Source organism: Lagopus muta, chromosome 10, assembly GCF_023343835.1.
Source record: "Lagopus muta isolate bLagMut1 chromosome 10, bLagMut1 primary, whole genome shotgun sequence".
Classification (NCBI taxonomy): Eukaryota; Metazoa; Chordata; class Aves; order Galliformes; family Phasianidae; genus Lagopus; species Lagopus muta.
In genome coordinates, this window is record NC_064442.1 from 17572172 (window position 1) to 17586059 (window position 13888).

The window sequence follows — 13888 nt, forward strand, 5'->3', positions numbered from 1 at the left end:
CACTGCCGCTGTTAGAGACCATAGAGCTCTTGCCTCTAACACACTGGGTATCCTTTGCACCCCCCTGGATAGGGACTCCTCTGAGGCACTTTGTGCAGCCTGATAGAGGGGCTCCTACACCCCCCCCCTAAGACACTGGGTGTGTTTTGTGTGCCCCTATATAGGGGCTATCGAGCTCTTGTCTCTAAGACACTGAGTGCACTTTGCACGCAGCTACATAGGGGCCATCATATCTATCTCTAAGACAGAAGGTGTGCTTTGAGTGTCCCTACATGGGGCCATTGTGCAAGTGCATCTAAGACACTGGGGGTCTTGTAAGAGGCCAGCTCCCCTTATGCACTGGGACTCTGCAGATTGTGGCTGCATAGGAAATTTGGGCTTCATCGGGTACAGCATCCCTCAGTGATGATCTCAAAACACAGCTTGTGGTCAGCCAACTTCAGGGCTGCATTCCTTCCACGCTCACCATTTCCTGGTTCCAGGCCTTCTGTGAGGCCCTCTGCTGCCTGTCCTGGGAGCACTGGTGGCCTTCCCTGGGCACTGTATGGGCAGCTCCTCCTGTCCAGGATTGGGACAGAAAGGAGTTCTCCCTCACTGCCTCCATGGCATTCCTTCCCTTATTGTGTAAGCTGCTATGAGGAATCAAATCATATTAATGTTACAAATGAGATGAGCAGCTACTCTGGACTTTGTTTATATCTATTGTTATGTGTAGGCTCTGCATCGCTTCTACCAACGCTATTTATGTCTATCGCTGCATTGCTTTATATCCCTCATTACATGCACTGTCCATTACTTTCCCTACTGCAGCACTATTTATGGGCCTGGTATACATTCTGTGCGTTACTTTAATTGTGTCTGTTTATATGCATCATTTCATAGAGCTAGATGGCATAAGTATAACTTTTGATGCAGAAAAATAAATTCAGCATTTCTTTGCAAGGTTAAGGTTTCGGGATGAGCGATCCTGGACGGGCATAAAACCATCCACCAGCACCATCTTGGAGCCCAGCAGGCTTTGGCATGGCAGGCTGAGCTCCGGCTGGGCTGTGTGCTGTGGAATCCTCCATGGCTCCATTGGGCCATGCAGTAGGTGAAGCCCTTCCAGGCATGCCACAAGGCAGACCCTGAACCCTGCCTGACCCTGCAGCACCTGAACCCCCACCCCAAGTGCTCAGCTGGGATCGGGGCTGATGGCTACGATGCACGAGCTGGTACCAGCTGGGGAGCACTGCAGCCCTCTGGCACCAACATAGACAGTGAATCGATAAGAAGGGAGCAGCTGCCGGAATCACTAGCATCACACAAATATCAAATCAGTGCAAACCAAAGGAAAAAATAGTGCCCAGAGACATGGCATCCAGCACCCACCCTCGCCACCCGCTGCCTGGGGACGGGGAGCTCGGAGGCACAGCCCCATCTGGGGGAGAGCTGCCGAGGGGCACAGATGGCCCATGGGCACGGTGCTAAATGCGGCAGTACCCGCTGAGCTGGGAGGAAAGATGCTATTCTGGGGCCAGGCTGCTGACGTGAGCGGAGCGTGCTGCTGTGACGGACACAGGAGGAACATCCCCAGAGAAACCAACCCTGGGATGTCACCGAGGAGCCCCACCGTGCGCCTGGGCTCAACCCCAGGGTGCTGCTCCCTCCCCGCCCCAGCCGTGCTGTGCTTGCTGCCCGCAGGGTGCCCAGCATTGGGACTGGAGCTGCACCATGCAATCTGCTGCGCCGACAGCAAACGAGCAGCAAAACCCCCGCGTCAGCGCTAAGCCCACCTGGCATTCATAAATTACAGCGCGTGAGACGTTCACCCTTGAACCAGATGCTTTCGAGAGCATCAAGCGACGCAGGCAATCAAGGACGGAGCGAGCCAAATCCCTGGGGCCCCACGGTGCGCGGGGCCAAAGCAGGGCTGGGGGGCACGGCTGAGGGCACGGCTGAGGGTGGGGCTGTGGCTATAGGTGTGGGCAGGGGGTCAGCCCCCAGCTCAACCCCTCCTCTGTACCACCGCCTTTGCACAGAGCTTCTGGGATGCAGCTCCCAGAGTCGGCGCTGTCCTCGAAGCTGCTCCGGCTAAATCAAGTTTTATTGAACTTGACTACATTTTAGAGATAAAGACTCCAGGTTTACAAATAAATATTTAACAACCTTTCCCGCTGCTAGAAGAGTTGCTTAGCCAGACCCTGGGCTCTGAGCTAAGTGTTCCTGTAGCTATCTGCAAAGCAGCAAAACAAAGGGAGAAGCTTTAATTTGCCAAACACGTTCGTGCCCATTTCCGCCTCTCTCCATCACTCCCTCTGCGCCCAGTGCACATTCACGGCCTCTTTCCTCCATCTCCCCGCTCCCACCCCAGGTGGGGTGGCACCATCTCCCCGCTTGGGAATGCGCAGCACTCCGGGAGGTTGCACAGAAGGATCTCTGAGCTGCAGGATCTGCTTTCAGCTGCTCCGAGATGGAGCCTGGAATAGGTGCGCCGCAACCTGATCTGCCGTGGCAGTTGCTCCGGGGCTGTAAAAGAGCACGAAGAAGTATCAAGATGTAAATCCCCTTCCGGCACCGACATGGCCTGGCTGGCACCAGGTGCCCACAGCTCCCGACCCATGGGACTGCTGCGCAAAGGGCTTCCCCATGGCTATGGCTCTTCCTCCCAAAGTGCAGCAGTCCCATTGCCCCGGGGAGGTAAGTCAGCAGGGTGCTGGCAAGGAGATCCCATCAGCTCCATGGTTCTGCTGAAGCCCTCTCGCTCAGATCACAGCTGTGCAGAGCTGCTCACCCTCCTTACACCTTTGCTCCCTCGTTTTTCAAGGTTTTTTTCTCTCTTTGGCTGCACATGCTTCAGTGACCCATCAGCAAAGAAAACATCCTGACAAGTGATCAATAAGTAATTGCAAAGGCAGCTGTGGATGCCTCGGGTGCAGAGCCCTGAGCTAGCAGGAGATAAATGAGCATGGGAAGGTGCAGCATACCGTGGAGCTCAGGCTGAGAGCCAGCCTTGCTCCATGCACACCAAACTGCTGCAGCCAAGGGCTGCCCGCAGCTGAGCAGTGCCTGTAGGGCTGTGTCTGCTGGGGGATGTCCCCTGAGGGTCTGCCCTGGGAGCAAGTGCCCTGGAGATGTTTCAAGCTTGGGTCATCAGGAGAGCAGGAGGTGGACTGTGAAGGATCACAGAATTAGGATCACAGGATTAGGGTTGGCAAAGGCCTTCAAGATCATCTTGTCCAACCCCAACTCATCCCACCATGCACACTGCCCACATCCCTCAGTGCCACATCTCCATGAACCTGGGACACCTCCAGGAACTGTGACTGCACCACCTCCATGGACAGCCTGCGCCACTGTTTCACAACTCTTTCAGAGAAGTTCCTCCTGATAATCCAACCTGTCCGTCCCCTGGCACAGCTCGAGGCCATCACCTCTCATCCTATCGCCGTTACCTGGAGCAGAGGCCGACCCCCACCTCACCACAACCTCCTGTCAGGGAGTTGGAGAGGGCAGTCAGGTTTGCCCTGAGCCTCCTCTTCTCCACACTGACCCATCCCAGCTCCCTCAGCAGCTCCCCATAACAATTGTGCTCCAGACCCCCCACAGCTCTGCTGCCCATCTCTGGACACGCTGCAGGGCCCCAATGTCTTTCTGGCAGTGAGGGGCCCAACACAGCACTCAACGTGCAGCGTCACCAGAGCCCACTACAGAGGGACGATCACTTCCCCAGTCCAAGGACATGCACCAGCTGTCCAAATGGGGCTTCTCATTTTATTTATGGCAGCAAGCCTCCCCTCTGAGAGACCCACCTCTGGGGACATGGGCTGCTGGAGGCGCTCAGCACGAGGCACCCAGCTCAGTGAGCACCAAGAACTGAAGGGCTGTGCAGAGCTTTGTGCTTCCCTTCATGTAGCTGTGGAAAGGGGATGGAAAAAGCCTCCTCGACTACGGAAACATTTGCACCGGAACGACAAAGGAGCATCTCCTGGGAGAGGCGCCAGGGTCACGCTGACATTGGGAAGGCAGTGCTCACCTCGCCGTGCCCTTATGGGACAGAGGCAGCTGCTGCAGCCCATCCACAATCCCCTCTGTGCTGTGGGCTCAGGGCAGCATGCCCTCCCATGCAGCCTGGGGTGTGACTTGCTGTGCAGAGTCTGGGTCCCCCACCCCTGCATCCCAGCCCTGCTCTGAGGTGAAGCCCTGGATGGAGGCACCGATGCTGCGCAGCCGCAGCAGGTGGGGACCAGGCTCATCCCAGCCTCACGGAGCGATGCTGCTGCTGGAGACTGTGGGCACATCCATTACGTTACATTTAAGGTCAGCCCGTACTCACAGCACCGCTTCTGTTCCCACGCTTTATCCTAAAATACACCCACAACCAGCGCAATGCCCTAAAAAAAGGCTGATCCGGAGCACTGCGTCGTTCCCCGGAAACCTTTAGGATAACAGCAAGAGGACTTCAGAGGACACAGCTCCAGGGAAGCTGCCGATTTACCTCTGGCTGGGATCGGCCCTGGTATAATCACACTGCTGCCCCAAATGAGTGGCCTCACAGCCCTTTGGAAGGGGCTGACCACAGAGCAGGGGAGCATCGCTGTGCCCTCTGTCCGCCTCCTGCCCAGAGCCTTCCTGTGAGCCACATCTCCACCTGTCCCAATTATTGCTTCCTTCACACAATAATGAATACAGCGCTGCAGGAATGTCCAGAAAGAGAGAAACGGAGAAAAAAAGGCAGCGAAGGAAAGCACGAGTGATGGTGAACACAGAGAAGATTTCTCTTCCCAGCCCAGCTTTCTTTGTGATGATTTCACACGTAGTATTCCTTTTTCTTTCCCCTTTCTTGCTTGTTTGATTTCTGCATTATTTATGGCTTGTCTTCAGGGCCTCTATTTGTTGTTATTGTTTCATCCAACAATAAAACACATTAGATACAAACAAAGAGCACAGAGCCACAGCGGAGCCCTGTCCTACACTGCTGGATGGGGCTGGTCTGTGCACCCCCAGCCTGACCTAACGGCTGCAGGGTGCCATGGGATGGGATGGCAGGAGCAGGGCTGTCCCCACGGCACAGAGCTCCCTTCGGCACGGTGCTGCACGGTGCTTTGGTTTTGTTCCGCCTGAGCTGAAAGCGATGCTTTCCACCCTTTCCTCCTCCTCCCCAGCGGTGGTGATAATAACACAGAGGCTGCACTCCGGGCTGTATGTGAGAACAAAAGTAATCACGTGGAAACGCAGCGCATGGAAATTAAATCGGAAATGCAAGGCCTGGGTTTCCATTTCGGTTCGGCTTCTGTATCGTTTCCCATTGAAAAGGATAAACAGAGCGAGAGCCAATCAGCCTAATGGCAGCACCTAATGGCAGCACAATTCCATGTTTCCCGAAGCAAATTGCAGCTCCGGCCCAGGGCCCAGCGCCAGCTCTGTGGGACGGCCATGGCACGGCACGGCCCATAGGCAGGGAGGGGTTCCTGCAGCACCCAGCGTGCCCATGTGGGAGGACCCAGCACCCAGCAGCTGTGCACGTGCCCAGGCTCTGCCCCTCACCCCCCGGGTGCCTCTGGCTCCACATGGGTTGTTATCCATTTCACACTCGACATCTCCAATCTCAACAATGAGCTGGAAGAATGGATTGCGCCAAAATATTTCTGCTTCTCTCTCCGGCGAGAATTCCCCATCGGAGACCAATCCAATTAAGGTGCTGGTTATGAAATTAACCGTAATTACAAGAGCGATATTTAACGTTTTGCATTCTGATGAAGAAACGGAACGGAAATGATAAAAAAAAAGAAGAAAACAAGAAACCAATCCATTATAATTGTGGGTCCTAGCAAGATAAGTCAGAGCAGCGTGGGGCAGTGGGAGGGCTGGGGCTGGGCTGTAGTGTGGGGGGGGACAGTGCCTGCCTGTCCCCAAAGCATGGCACCGACCCCACTGGACAGCATAACCCGGACCCCATCAGGCTGCTGGAAACGTGGGCAGAGAAAGCAGGGCGGCCCCAAGGCAGGATGAGGGTGCAGCCCCAGCAGCATGCAGAGCAGGGGCACGTGGCAGTGGCACGCAATGCTCTGCGTGCGGCCGTTCCCCTCCACAGCTCCAATTTCTGCTCCCCCAGGTGGGGAGAGAGAGAGGGCGCGGGGAAAAATGGGCTTGGAAGGAAATTGAGGGCACGGCCTTTGGTTGGCTTCTCCCTTTATTTTTCTTGGGTTGTTTGATTTGAGTTAAGCGTCCCCAGCTCGCTGCTCTCCGCCCACTGGAGCCACGACAGCCCTCTGCCCACCCAAAGCCATTCCTGCTCTGCCAGGACAGACCCCACCAGCACCACTGCGGTGCAGGGCACCACGCCTGCATCCTGTGCCACCAGGAGGGGTGCCATACAAACCAGCAGCACACCCTGCCCAACGCCAGTGTCTGGGGGCAGCACCCCATGCATCCATCAGTCCTCGCTGGGCAACGATGGGCTCCGTTTGCTTGGGAATCCAGCGACTGTAATTACGCTGCAATTACAGTGTGATTGTGGCGATATTATAAAGTGATTTATCAAGCCCTGAAATGAAAGCTCACGTCAGTGGGTTTTACACTTGTTACGTGCAGCGAGTGGCACAAACTTTGGCATCCTTATGGCAACTGTCTTAAGCGGGAAAGCAGAGGCACAGTAAGTCATTCCATCGTGCCGTTCACCTTCCGGTGACATGAAGCAGTGGTAATTAGCGGTATCACGGAGTAATTGCGTTACAGGTGTGCAATAGCAGCTATGTTAAGGAGGTGTAACCACCTGCTTTGTAATGAATCCCCCCAGCCAAGTGCCCGGGCAGCGCAGCCCTTCCCACAACTCCTGCTGCACTGCCCTCCGCCCGCCCGAGCCCCGTGCGAGCCCCCGAGCGGTGCCACAGCCCCGGGCACCTCACCGGGACGGGAACCCCACGGTGCTCTGCACGGGGCCTCTGCGGCTGCCGGGGGAGCTGCAGGGAGGGCCGTGTGCTGGGGAAGGGATGCGTGGACACCGCTGGGTTGGGGGCACGCGGGGGGTGCCGCTGAGCCCGCAGCGAGGAAAGCCGCTCGCACGGAGCCCGCAGGCGTTTGCCGCACGTCCCTCCCTCCCGGCAGAAACCCTTCAGCGGCATCAGCGCTCCCACCTCAGTCCGGAGGTGGCACCTCCGCCGCACGGCTGCCTCGCACTCCGGGCTATCCGCGCTCGGCGAGGCGCAAGGTGAAAAATCCGATCATCCGCGGACAGCAGCGGAGCAACAAGCGGCGGCCGGGGGGGGTCGGGGCAGCCCTCGTGCCCTCCTGCCCCGAGAGCCCCTTCACCATTAACCCCTTCTCCTCCTGCCGGGCGCAAACCGAGGGCGAAGCGCTGTCAGAATTCCCCTCCCGCCGCCGCCTCTCCCTCTCCAATTAGGAGCCCGGGCACGGGGACCCTTCAGCGCCCCGGATTCCCCTGAAGCCCTCAGACCTCCCACCCGCCGGCACCTCCCCGCGGCCCCACTGGCCGTCCCTGAGCCCAATGGTGACGAAGGGCTCAGCGATACCCCCTGGCCCCCGCCCGCGGGCCGCTCCCCGGGGCCGGGCGGCGCGTCCCTGCCTGTCTCCGCCCGGGGCCGGGCGCAGCCGTGGGGCGATTTTCCTCGGCCCCGGCCCCGGATGGCAACGCTGGGGCCGCCGCCGCTCTCCGGCTCCGTAGCCCTCCCTGGCTGGGAGCGCTGTCCCGGCCGTACCCCACCTGCATGTGTAATCCGCTGCCCGGCGGCTCGGCTCCTCCATCCGGGGAGCGGGAGGGCTGCCCCTCGAGATGCGGCTGCGGGCAGGGCGGGGCGGGGGCCGGGGGAGCAGCGAGGAGGGCTGCCGGCAGGAGAGGGGCGGCGGGGGCGGCCACCGGCGGGTCCCGGGGTTCGCGTCCACCCCCCTCCATCCTCCCCCCTCCCGGCCCGACAGCCCCGCTCCCCGCTCGTCCCGCGCCCGCTCCCTCCCGGCATCGCCTCCGCGCTTACCTGCATCTCATCCTCGCCGGCGATCTCCTTCGGTCAGAAATGGCATCTCCCCCGGCCCCCACCCCCTCCGCCAAAATCTCCACCTGCAGTAACGCAGCTCCCCCTCTCCGCAGCGGCCGCACGGGAAGGCGGCGGCTCTCCCGGCTCGCGGGTCCGCCCGGCTTCGGCCGCCCCCGGCTCCGCTCCGGCACGGGGAGCTGCGGGGCCGCCCTAGGGACGTACCGCGGCCGGCGGCCTCTCCTCCGCGCCCGGCGCCGTGCTGCGGGGCGGCGGCATGGCCCCGCCGGAGGCTGCCACGGCCCGGGCTCCGGCTCTGCTTCGGCGCGGCCGGGCTGGGGCTGGGGCTGCAGCCGGAGCCGGAGCAGCCGCCGCCGCCGCGCCGGCCCCCGCCTCCCCTCCGGGAGGAGCCGCCGGCGGGCGCGGGGCGGTGCGCGGAGCCGAGCGGGTCGGTGCGGAGCCGCCGCCAGTCCCCTCCTCCCGCCGCCTCCCCCGCGCCGAGGGGCGGTGGGTTCGGGGCTGCGGGAGCGCCGTGCGGGGAGCGGCGCCCCCAGGGGCCGGGGCCGCGCGTCGCCTCTGCCCGGCGCCCCGCTCCTCTCTCCTCGCCGCAGCCCGGCGCCGGAGCGGGAGGACGGGGCAATGGGCCGGGGGAGCTGCGCGGGCGCGGGGCTGAGCGCTGCCGATCCCCACGGGCCGGCGCCGAGTTCAAGCTGAGCCCTCAGCGCTGCGGGCAGCGGGCAGCACCCGGCGCTCTGCGCTGTGCCCGCCGCGTTAACTCTGCCCCGGTGGGTGCCGATTTATCGAGCGGCATCGGCCCCTCTTCTATCGAAGATATCCCTGGTGATAGTGAGCACCGACTTTGCTCCCGATGTGCTCCTTCCCCTCCCGCCTCCTGTCAGCTGGGCTGCCTGCTAGGTCCCGCATGGCCAAGCTGGGTGAGAGGTGGCTGTTCCAGGAGCCCAGAGCCGGTCCTTCGGCGTGGGTCTGGGCATCCCGCACTGAGCCCGGGGAGCCTTCCCTCGGGCGGCCCTAAAGCCCGTGGGAGCTTTTGAGGAAGAGGAAGTCTTGGCCTTCCTCCACGAGCCATTAACTGAGCGCAGGGGTGGGGATTCCCATGCGCCCTCCGTGGGCCGCGTGCCCGGCAGCCATCCATCCCTTGGGGACGGCGTTGGGGCAAACCCCGTGCTGCTGCTCCCCCTGGGCCTGCAGAGCAGCAGCGATCCTCCCGCTCCGAGCAGCACGGGAACAAACAAGGGGTGGGCACCGCCAGCTCGCCCGCTGCAGCTGAATCAGCCGGCAGTGCCGCTGCCCACCCGCCGGCTGCCGGCTCCTGGCACACGAGGAGCGCAGCGCAGCGCAGCCCCTCAGTGCAGCTCAGGCCTTCCCTCGCGCAGATCGAAGCCTCCTATTATGACGGCTATTTCAGCGATGCCATCGATGTTAATAGCACTTCACCAACACAGACAAAGCCGGCGAGCTGAATGCATCCAGGAAGAAAAAACAGAGGACAAAAGACGGGCTAAGAGCGCCGAATGCTGTTTTCAGTTCTTTTCCCCCTCCTCCCCACACACACATCGTTAAAGCCCCACTAAAGTGCAGGGCGCTGCGCGTTCGCTAACAGCACTCCAGAATAATTCCTGGCATTGCCTGGTGCGTGAGAGGGGGACTTTGCCTTGGCCGTGCCGCACAGCCGCGGTGCTATGCGCTGCCGGGAAGCAGGGGGCCTCCCAACACCGCCTTTCCAACAGCCGTCCCCACCCCGTGGCACGCAAGGGACGAGGATGGAGCTTGGCGTGAGGGCATGGACAGCCCAGGGCCCTGGAGCCCGGTGTGTCCCCCCAGCACGGCACCGGGGCCGAGCAGGCAGGAGGGGGACGGGTTGTCATCCCTCCCGTTATTATTATAGTTCCTTCTCTTTTCAGATTTTCACACTTTCTGCCGTAACGAGCTGAGCTGAGAAAATCCATGCAAATGCCAGGCGGAGATAAGATGCACCGCGCCTTGAAGCACTGCCAGCGTCGGCTCTGGGAGCACCACATCCACTGCCTGCCTCTCTGCACCGCTCCCACGGGGTGGGGGCTGCAATCCCCTGCTCCACGCCGTGCCCAGCACTATGCACACCATGGGGCTGCTTGGGCAGAAGCGTGCCCTGCCCACAGGTGCTCCCTTCCTTGGAGGTGGTGGCATTTTGGGATGTGTGTGGGGAGCGGGATGAGGAGCAAGGCGGGGATATTCCTCTCCCCCATCCCCGCGGCCATCTGGCCGTGTGCTGGTGCCTCCTCGCAGCAGGCTGAATCAGTCCAGTGGCTTCTCATTACCAGCTGGAGGGTGTCCAAATTCTGCACGGTACGCCTGCACCCGAGCGAAACTGAGGGTGGTTATCAAATGTTATCATAATGGTTTCTCTCCGTGTGCCTCTCCATGGCCTGCTGATGGACATGGAGCCAGAAGCTGCCCCAATCCCTTGCACCCCAAATCCTCCAACCTTCAGTCAGAGCTGGAGCCTGACTCAAGGCCCAGCAGCTCTGCTGTGCGACAGGCTGTGGAAGGGCTCCATTCAGCTCTGGAGCTCATTGACACATATGCAGAAGGTATTAATAATATCGAGCATCTCCGCGCCTATTGTAGCCCTCATCCAGGAGATGAAAGATAATTTCTGGGACAAGGAAGTTATGACAGTGACAGCTTTTTAACAGCTTGGCACAAGAATAGGAGCAGCACAATGGGACAAAGCAATGATTAAAGCTCTCAGCACAAAGTAGAGAGGGCCAGGAGAGCACAGTGAGCACGGGGGACGGGGGGGGGGAGAGGAGGAGACAGAGGAGTCGTGTCAAGAGCCAGCAGTGAAGGAAAGCTGAGGGGGGAGCGGTGCAAGGGAAGGGACAAAGCCGGGGTCAGGGAGGTGGGGGAAGGAGCCCCTCAGCCCACGCTGGGATGGCGCTGGGCCCTGTGGCTGTGCCAGGCACACGGTGGCATTTCTGACAACCCTGCGGAGTCACCATTACCGATATTCGGTGTTCCTTTGCACATGCACGCTCTCCCCTCCTGTACACCGCGCATGTAAACAGCCGCCTAGTGACATTTGCACGCCCAATTACACCTGTGTATCATTGATTTACATGCACAGTTGGAGAGCAATTAAAACACCGGAGCCTGCTTTGCACTTTCCCACGGCCACCACAGGGGTGAGTTTTGGCCCCATCCCTTGGGCTCACACCTCTGCTGCTCCCCCCGGGCGAGCACAGAGCTCAGCACTGCTGTGTGCCCACGGTGTGCTGGGCAGTGCAGAGCTGTGCCCATGCCAGCACACCAGGCCTGGCCATCACCCTCGCAGCACATGGATGCTCAGCCCCGGGCAGCATTGCCTGGCGCCTTCCCAAAAGGGATTAAAGGCAGGGAGTGAGAAACATAAACGCTCGTGTAATTATGTGCAAAAAGGCCCTTAATAATTTATAGAGGGAGAGGGTAAATATCTCCATGTGTTATCCGAGTGTGGCTCCTTGTCCCGTTGGCTAATACCCAGCGTGCACGCATGGCAGCCTTTATCCGGGAGGCTGCTCTGCCCTTAATACCTGCCATAAATTATTGAATTTATAAAGAGGAAAGCAGGTGTCATGTCATTCCTACACACCGCTCATTCGTTACAGCTAACGAAGGTGGGGAGCAACGCTTTCCACTCGCCTCGTCTCTCCCTTGTGGCTGCTGGCAGAGATGTGGCACAGTATGGGTATGGCAGCACCCCTGCCCTGGACAGATGGATGGACGGATGGACAGATGGACGGATGGACAGATGGATGGATGGATGGATGGATGGATGGATGGATGGATGGATGGATGGGTGGATGGATGGACAGATGGCACTGCAAACACAGGGGGTGTGGACATGGAGCACCTTCCCGCGGGCGCACAGCTGAGTCAGGCAGCACATGGTTGGGTGCAGGAAGGCAGTGAGCATCCAGCATCCCCCACACAGCCCCCGTGCAGCTCTGCCCCAGCCCCATGCCGTGGGCCAGGAGCCGTGCTGCAAGCAGCTGGCTCGGGGGCTCCGGGGGACGAGGCGCTTCGGAGCTGGGCCCCCACGTACACCTCTCCAAATATAGCACGTGTGCATTGGAAAACAGACACGGCACTGGGGGGATGCGGGGAGCTACCACAGCACCAGGCTGCTGGCTGCAGGGAGCTGTGTGATGGATGGGGGATCCCAAAGAACGGCTGCGGGGCCTCACAGGCACGGGAAGAGGGAGCTGAAACTATTGATAATCAATTAACTCCTTCAATTACAGGAGCCTAATGAGGTAGCACAAAGTCAGCTCTCATGAACATCAGTTTAATAGAGGCGGTTCCTCGGGGCGCTCCGTTTTGACTCAATCTTTACAGGGTAGGAAACACGGTGAAAGTAGCAAGCAATTAGTGCCACATAACGAGCACCCGCTGCCGGCTCTGGGAGCAGTGTGGGCCATCTCCATTAGGGACAACAGTGCAGGGGGACGCAGTGCAGGGACTGGGGGCTGACAGCAGCTGCTGTGGTGGCAGAGCGGAGCTCTGAGCTCACGGTGCCGGGATGCTGCTGGATGCATCGCTTGCTGTTAGATGAAGTGAATGTCACAGGGCCCAGCTCTCCCCTACAGGCAGCTGTTTTTTCCTTTTTCGGTGATGGCAGCACAAGTGACAAAACGAATGTTACTGCCTGCCGGCCCTGGTGCCTCATCGGAAACCTGCTGGGGCACCGGGAAAGGGGAGGTGCTGGCGGAATGCTGCTCCTCGTGCTTAGCGCCAGCCCTGTGCCCAGCATGGAGACAAAACCACGGCGGGTGAGAGCGTGGGGACCCATTCTGTGCCCTGAGCTACTCCTCCAGCAGCCTGGCCAGAGGTGTGTGCTGGGGAAGGGCGGTGAAGGAGCACGGCGCTCTCCCTGCTGCTCTCCCTGCTGGGTAGCACGCTGCTGAGCACCCTGAGCCGGGATGTCGGCGGTGCCGGCCCTCTGCAGACACAGCTCTGCACTGGCCGTGCTCAGGAGGGATTTGCATACTAAGGAGCCTCCAGCAGAGCGGAGGCAACCTAACATCTATTTCGGGTCTCAAAGCCAAAGACTGTATTTCAAATCCACTAATCAGGTGAGAACACGGCAAACTCACGCAGCGAGGAGCTGGGGCTCATGGCAGCACCCCCTGCTCCACAGCCACATCCCCACAGGGACTCAGCCCAGCAGCAGTCAGCATCCACCAGGATTCAGCTGCCAGGGGACTCCACACACTTGTGGGGGCCAAACCCCACATTCCCACCCTGGGTCCATCTGCAGAGGCTCTCCCAGCAGTCATCCTCTGTGCTGCTCCCCAAAGGGGATGGGCAGAGGCAGAGGCTTCCTTCCTGAGCCCAGGTGCACCCTGCAGGCTGCCATGCCGCCAGCTGCTGAGGCCTCAGCCTTCCTGCTCTGAGGGTGGGTAGGGGTGTGGGCTGGGAGCAGGCAGAGGGGTGGGAGAGCCCCAGTGCCTGCAGATGGGTAAGTGAGAGGTACAATGTACATGTACCCCCAGGGCAGATGGCCCCTATGGCTTGGTGACAGCATGGAGTCATACAGTCAGAGTCATAGAATCATATGCCAAACTGGGGACACAGGTGACCAAGGGCTTGGATTGGAAGGGACCCCAAGGATCATCAAGTTCCAATCTCCCCACCACAGGCAGAGCCACCAGCCTCCAGATCTGGTACTACACCAGGCTGCTCAGGGCTCCATCCAACCTGGCCTTGAACACCTCTGGGGATAGGGCACCCACAGCCTCTCTGGGCAGCTGTTCCAACACCTCACCACTCTCTCTGTGAAGAACTTCCCCAATATCCAATCTAAACCTTCCTTCCTTGAGCTTAAAACCTTTCCCCCTTTTCCTATCGTTATCCACCCAGCAAAAAATTGATTGCCCTCT

The 13888-nt window shown here is 59.9% G+C and overlaps 1 protein-coding gene across 5 annotated transcripts in view; it reads right to left on the bottom strand.

Moving 5' to 3' along the window:
- Positions 1 to 13888, bottom strand: part of LINGO1 (leucine rich repeat and Ig domain containing 1) — a 99080-nt gene that overhangs the window by 2689 nt on the left and 82503 nt on the right. The window contains exon 1 of one of the 5 annotated variants that reach the window (XM_048956548.1): positions 7971 to 8238. The exons of 3 other annotated variants lie outside the window; for them this stretch is intronic. In XM_048956548.1, coding sequence (XP_048812505.1) covers positions 7971 to 7976 — 6 coding nt within the window. In that variant the 5' untranslated portion in view covers positions 7977 to 8238. Of the gene's footprint in view, positions 1 to 7702; positions 7761 to 7970; positions 8239 to 13888 lie in introns of those variants that run through there. One more of the 5 variants, XM_048956549.1, reaches the window with a different exon arrangement.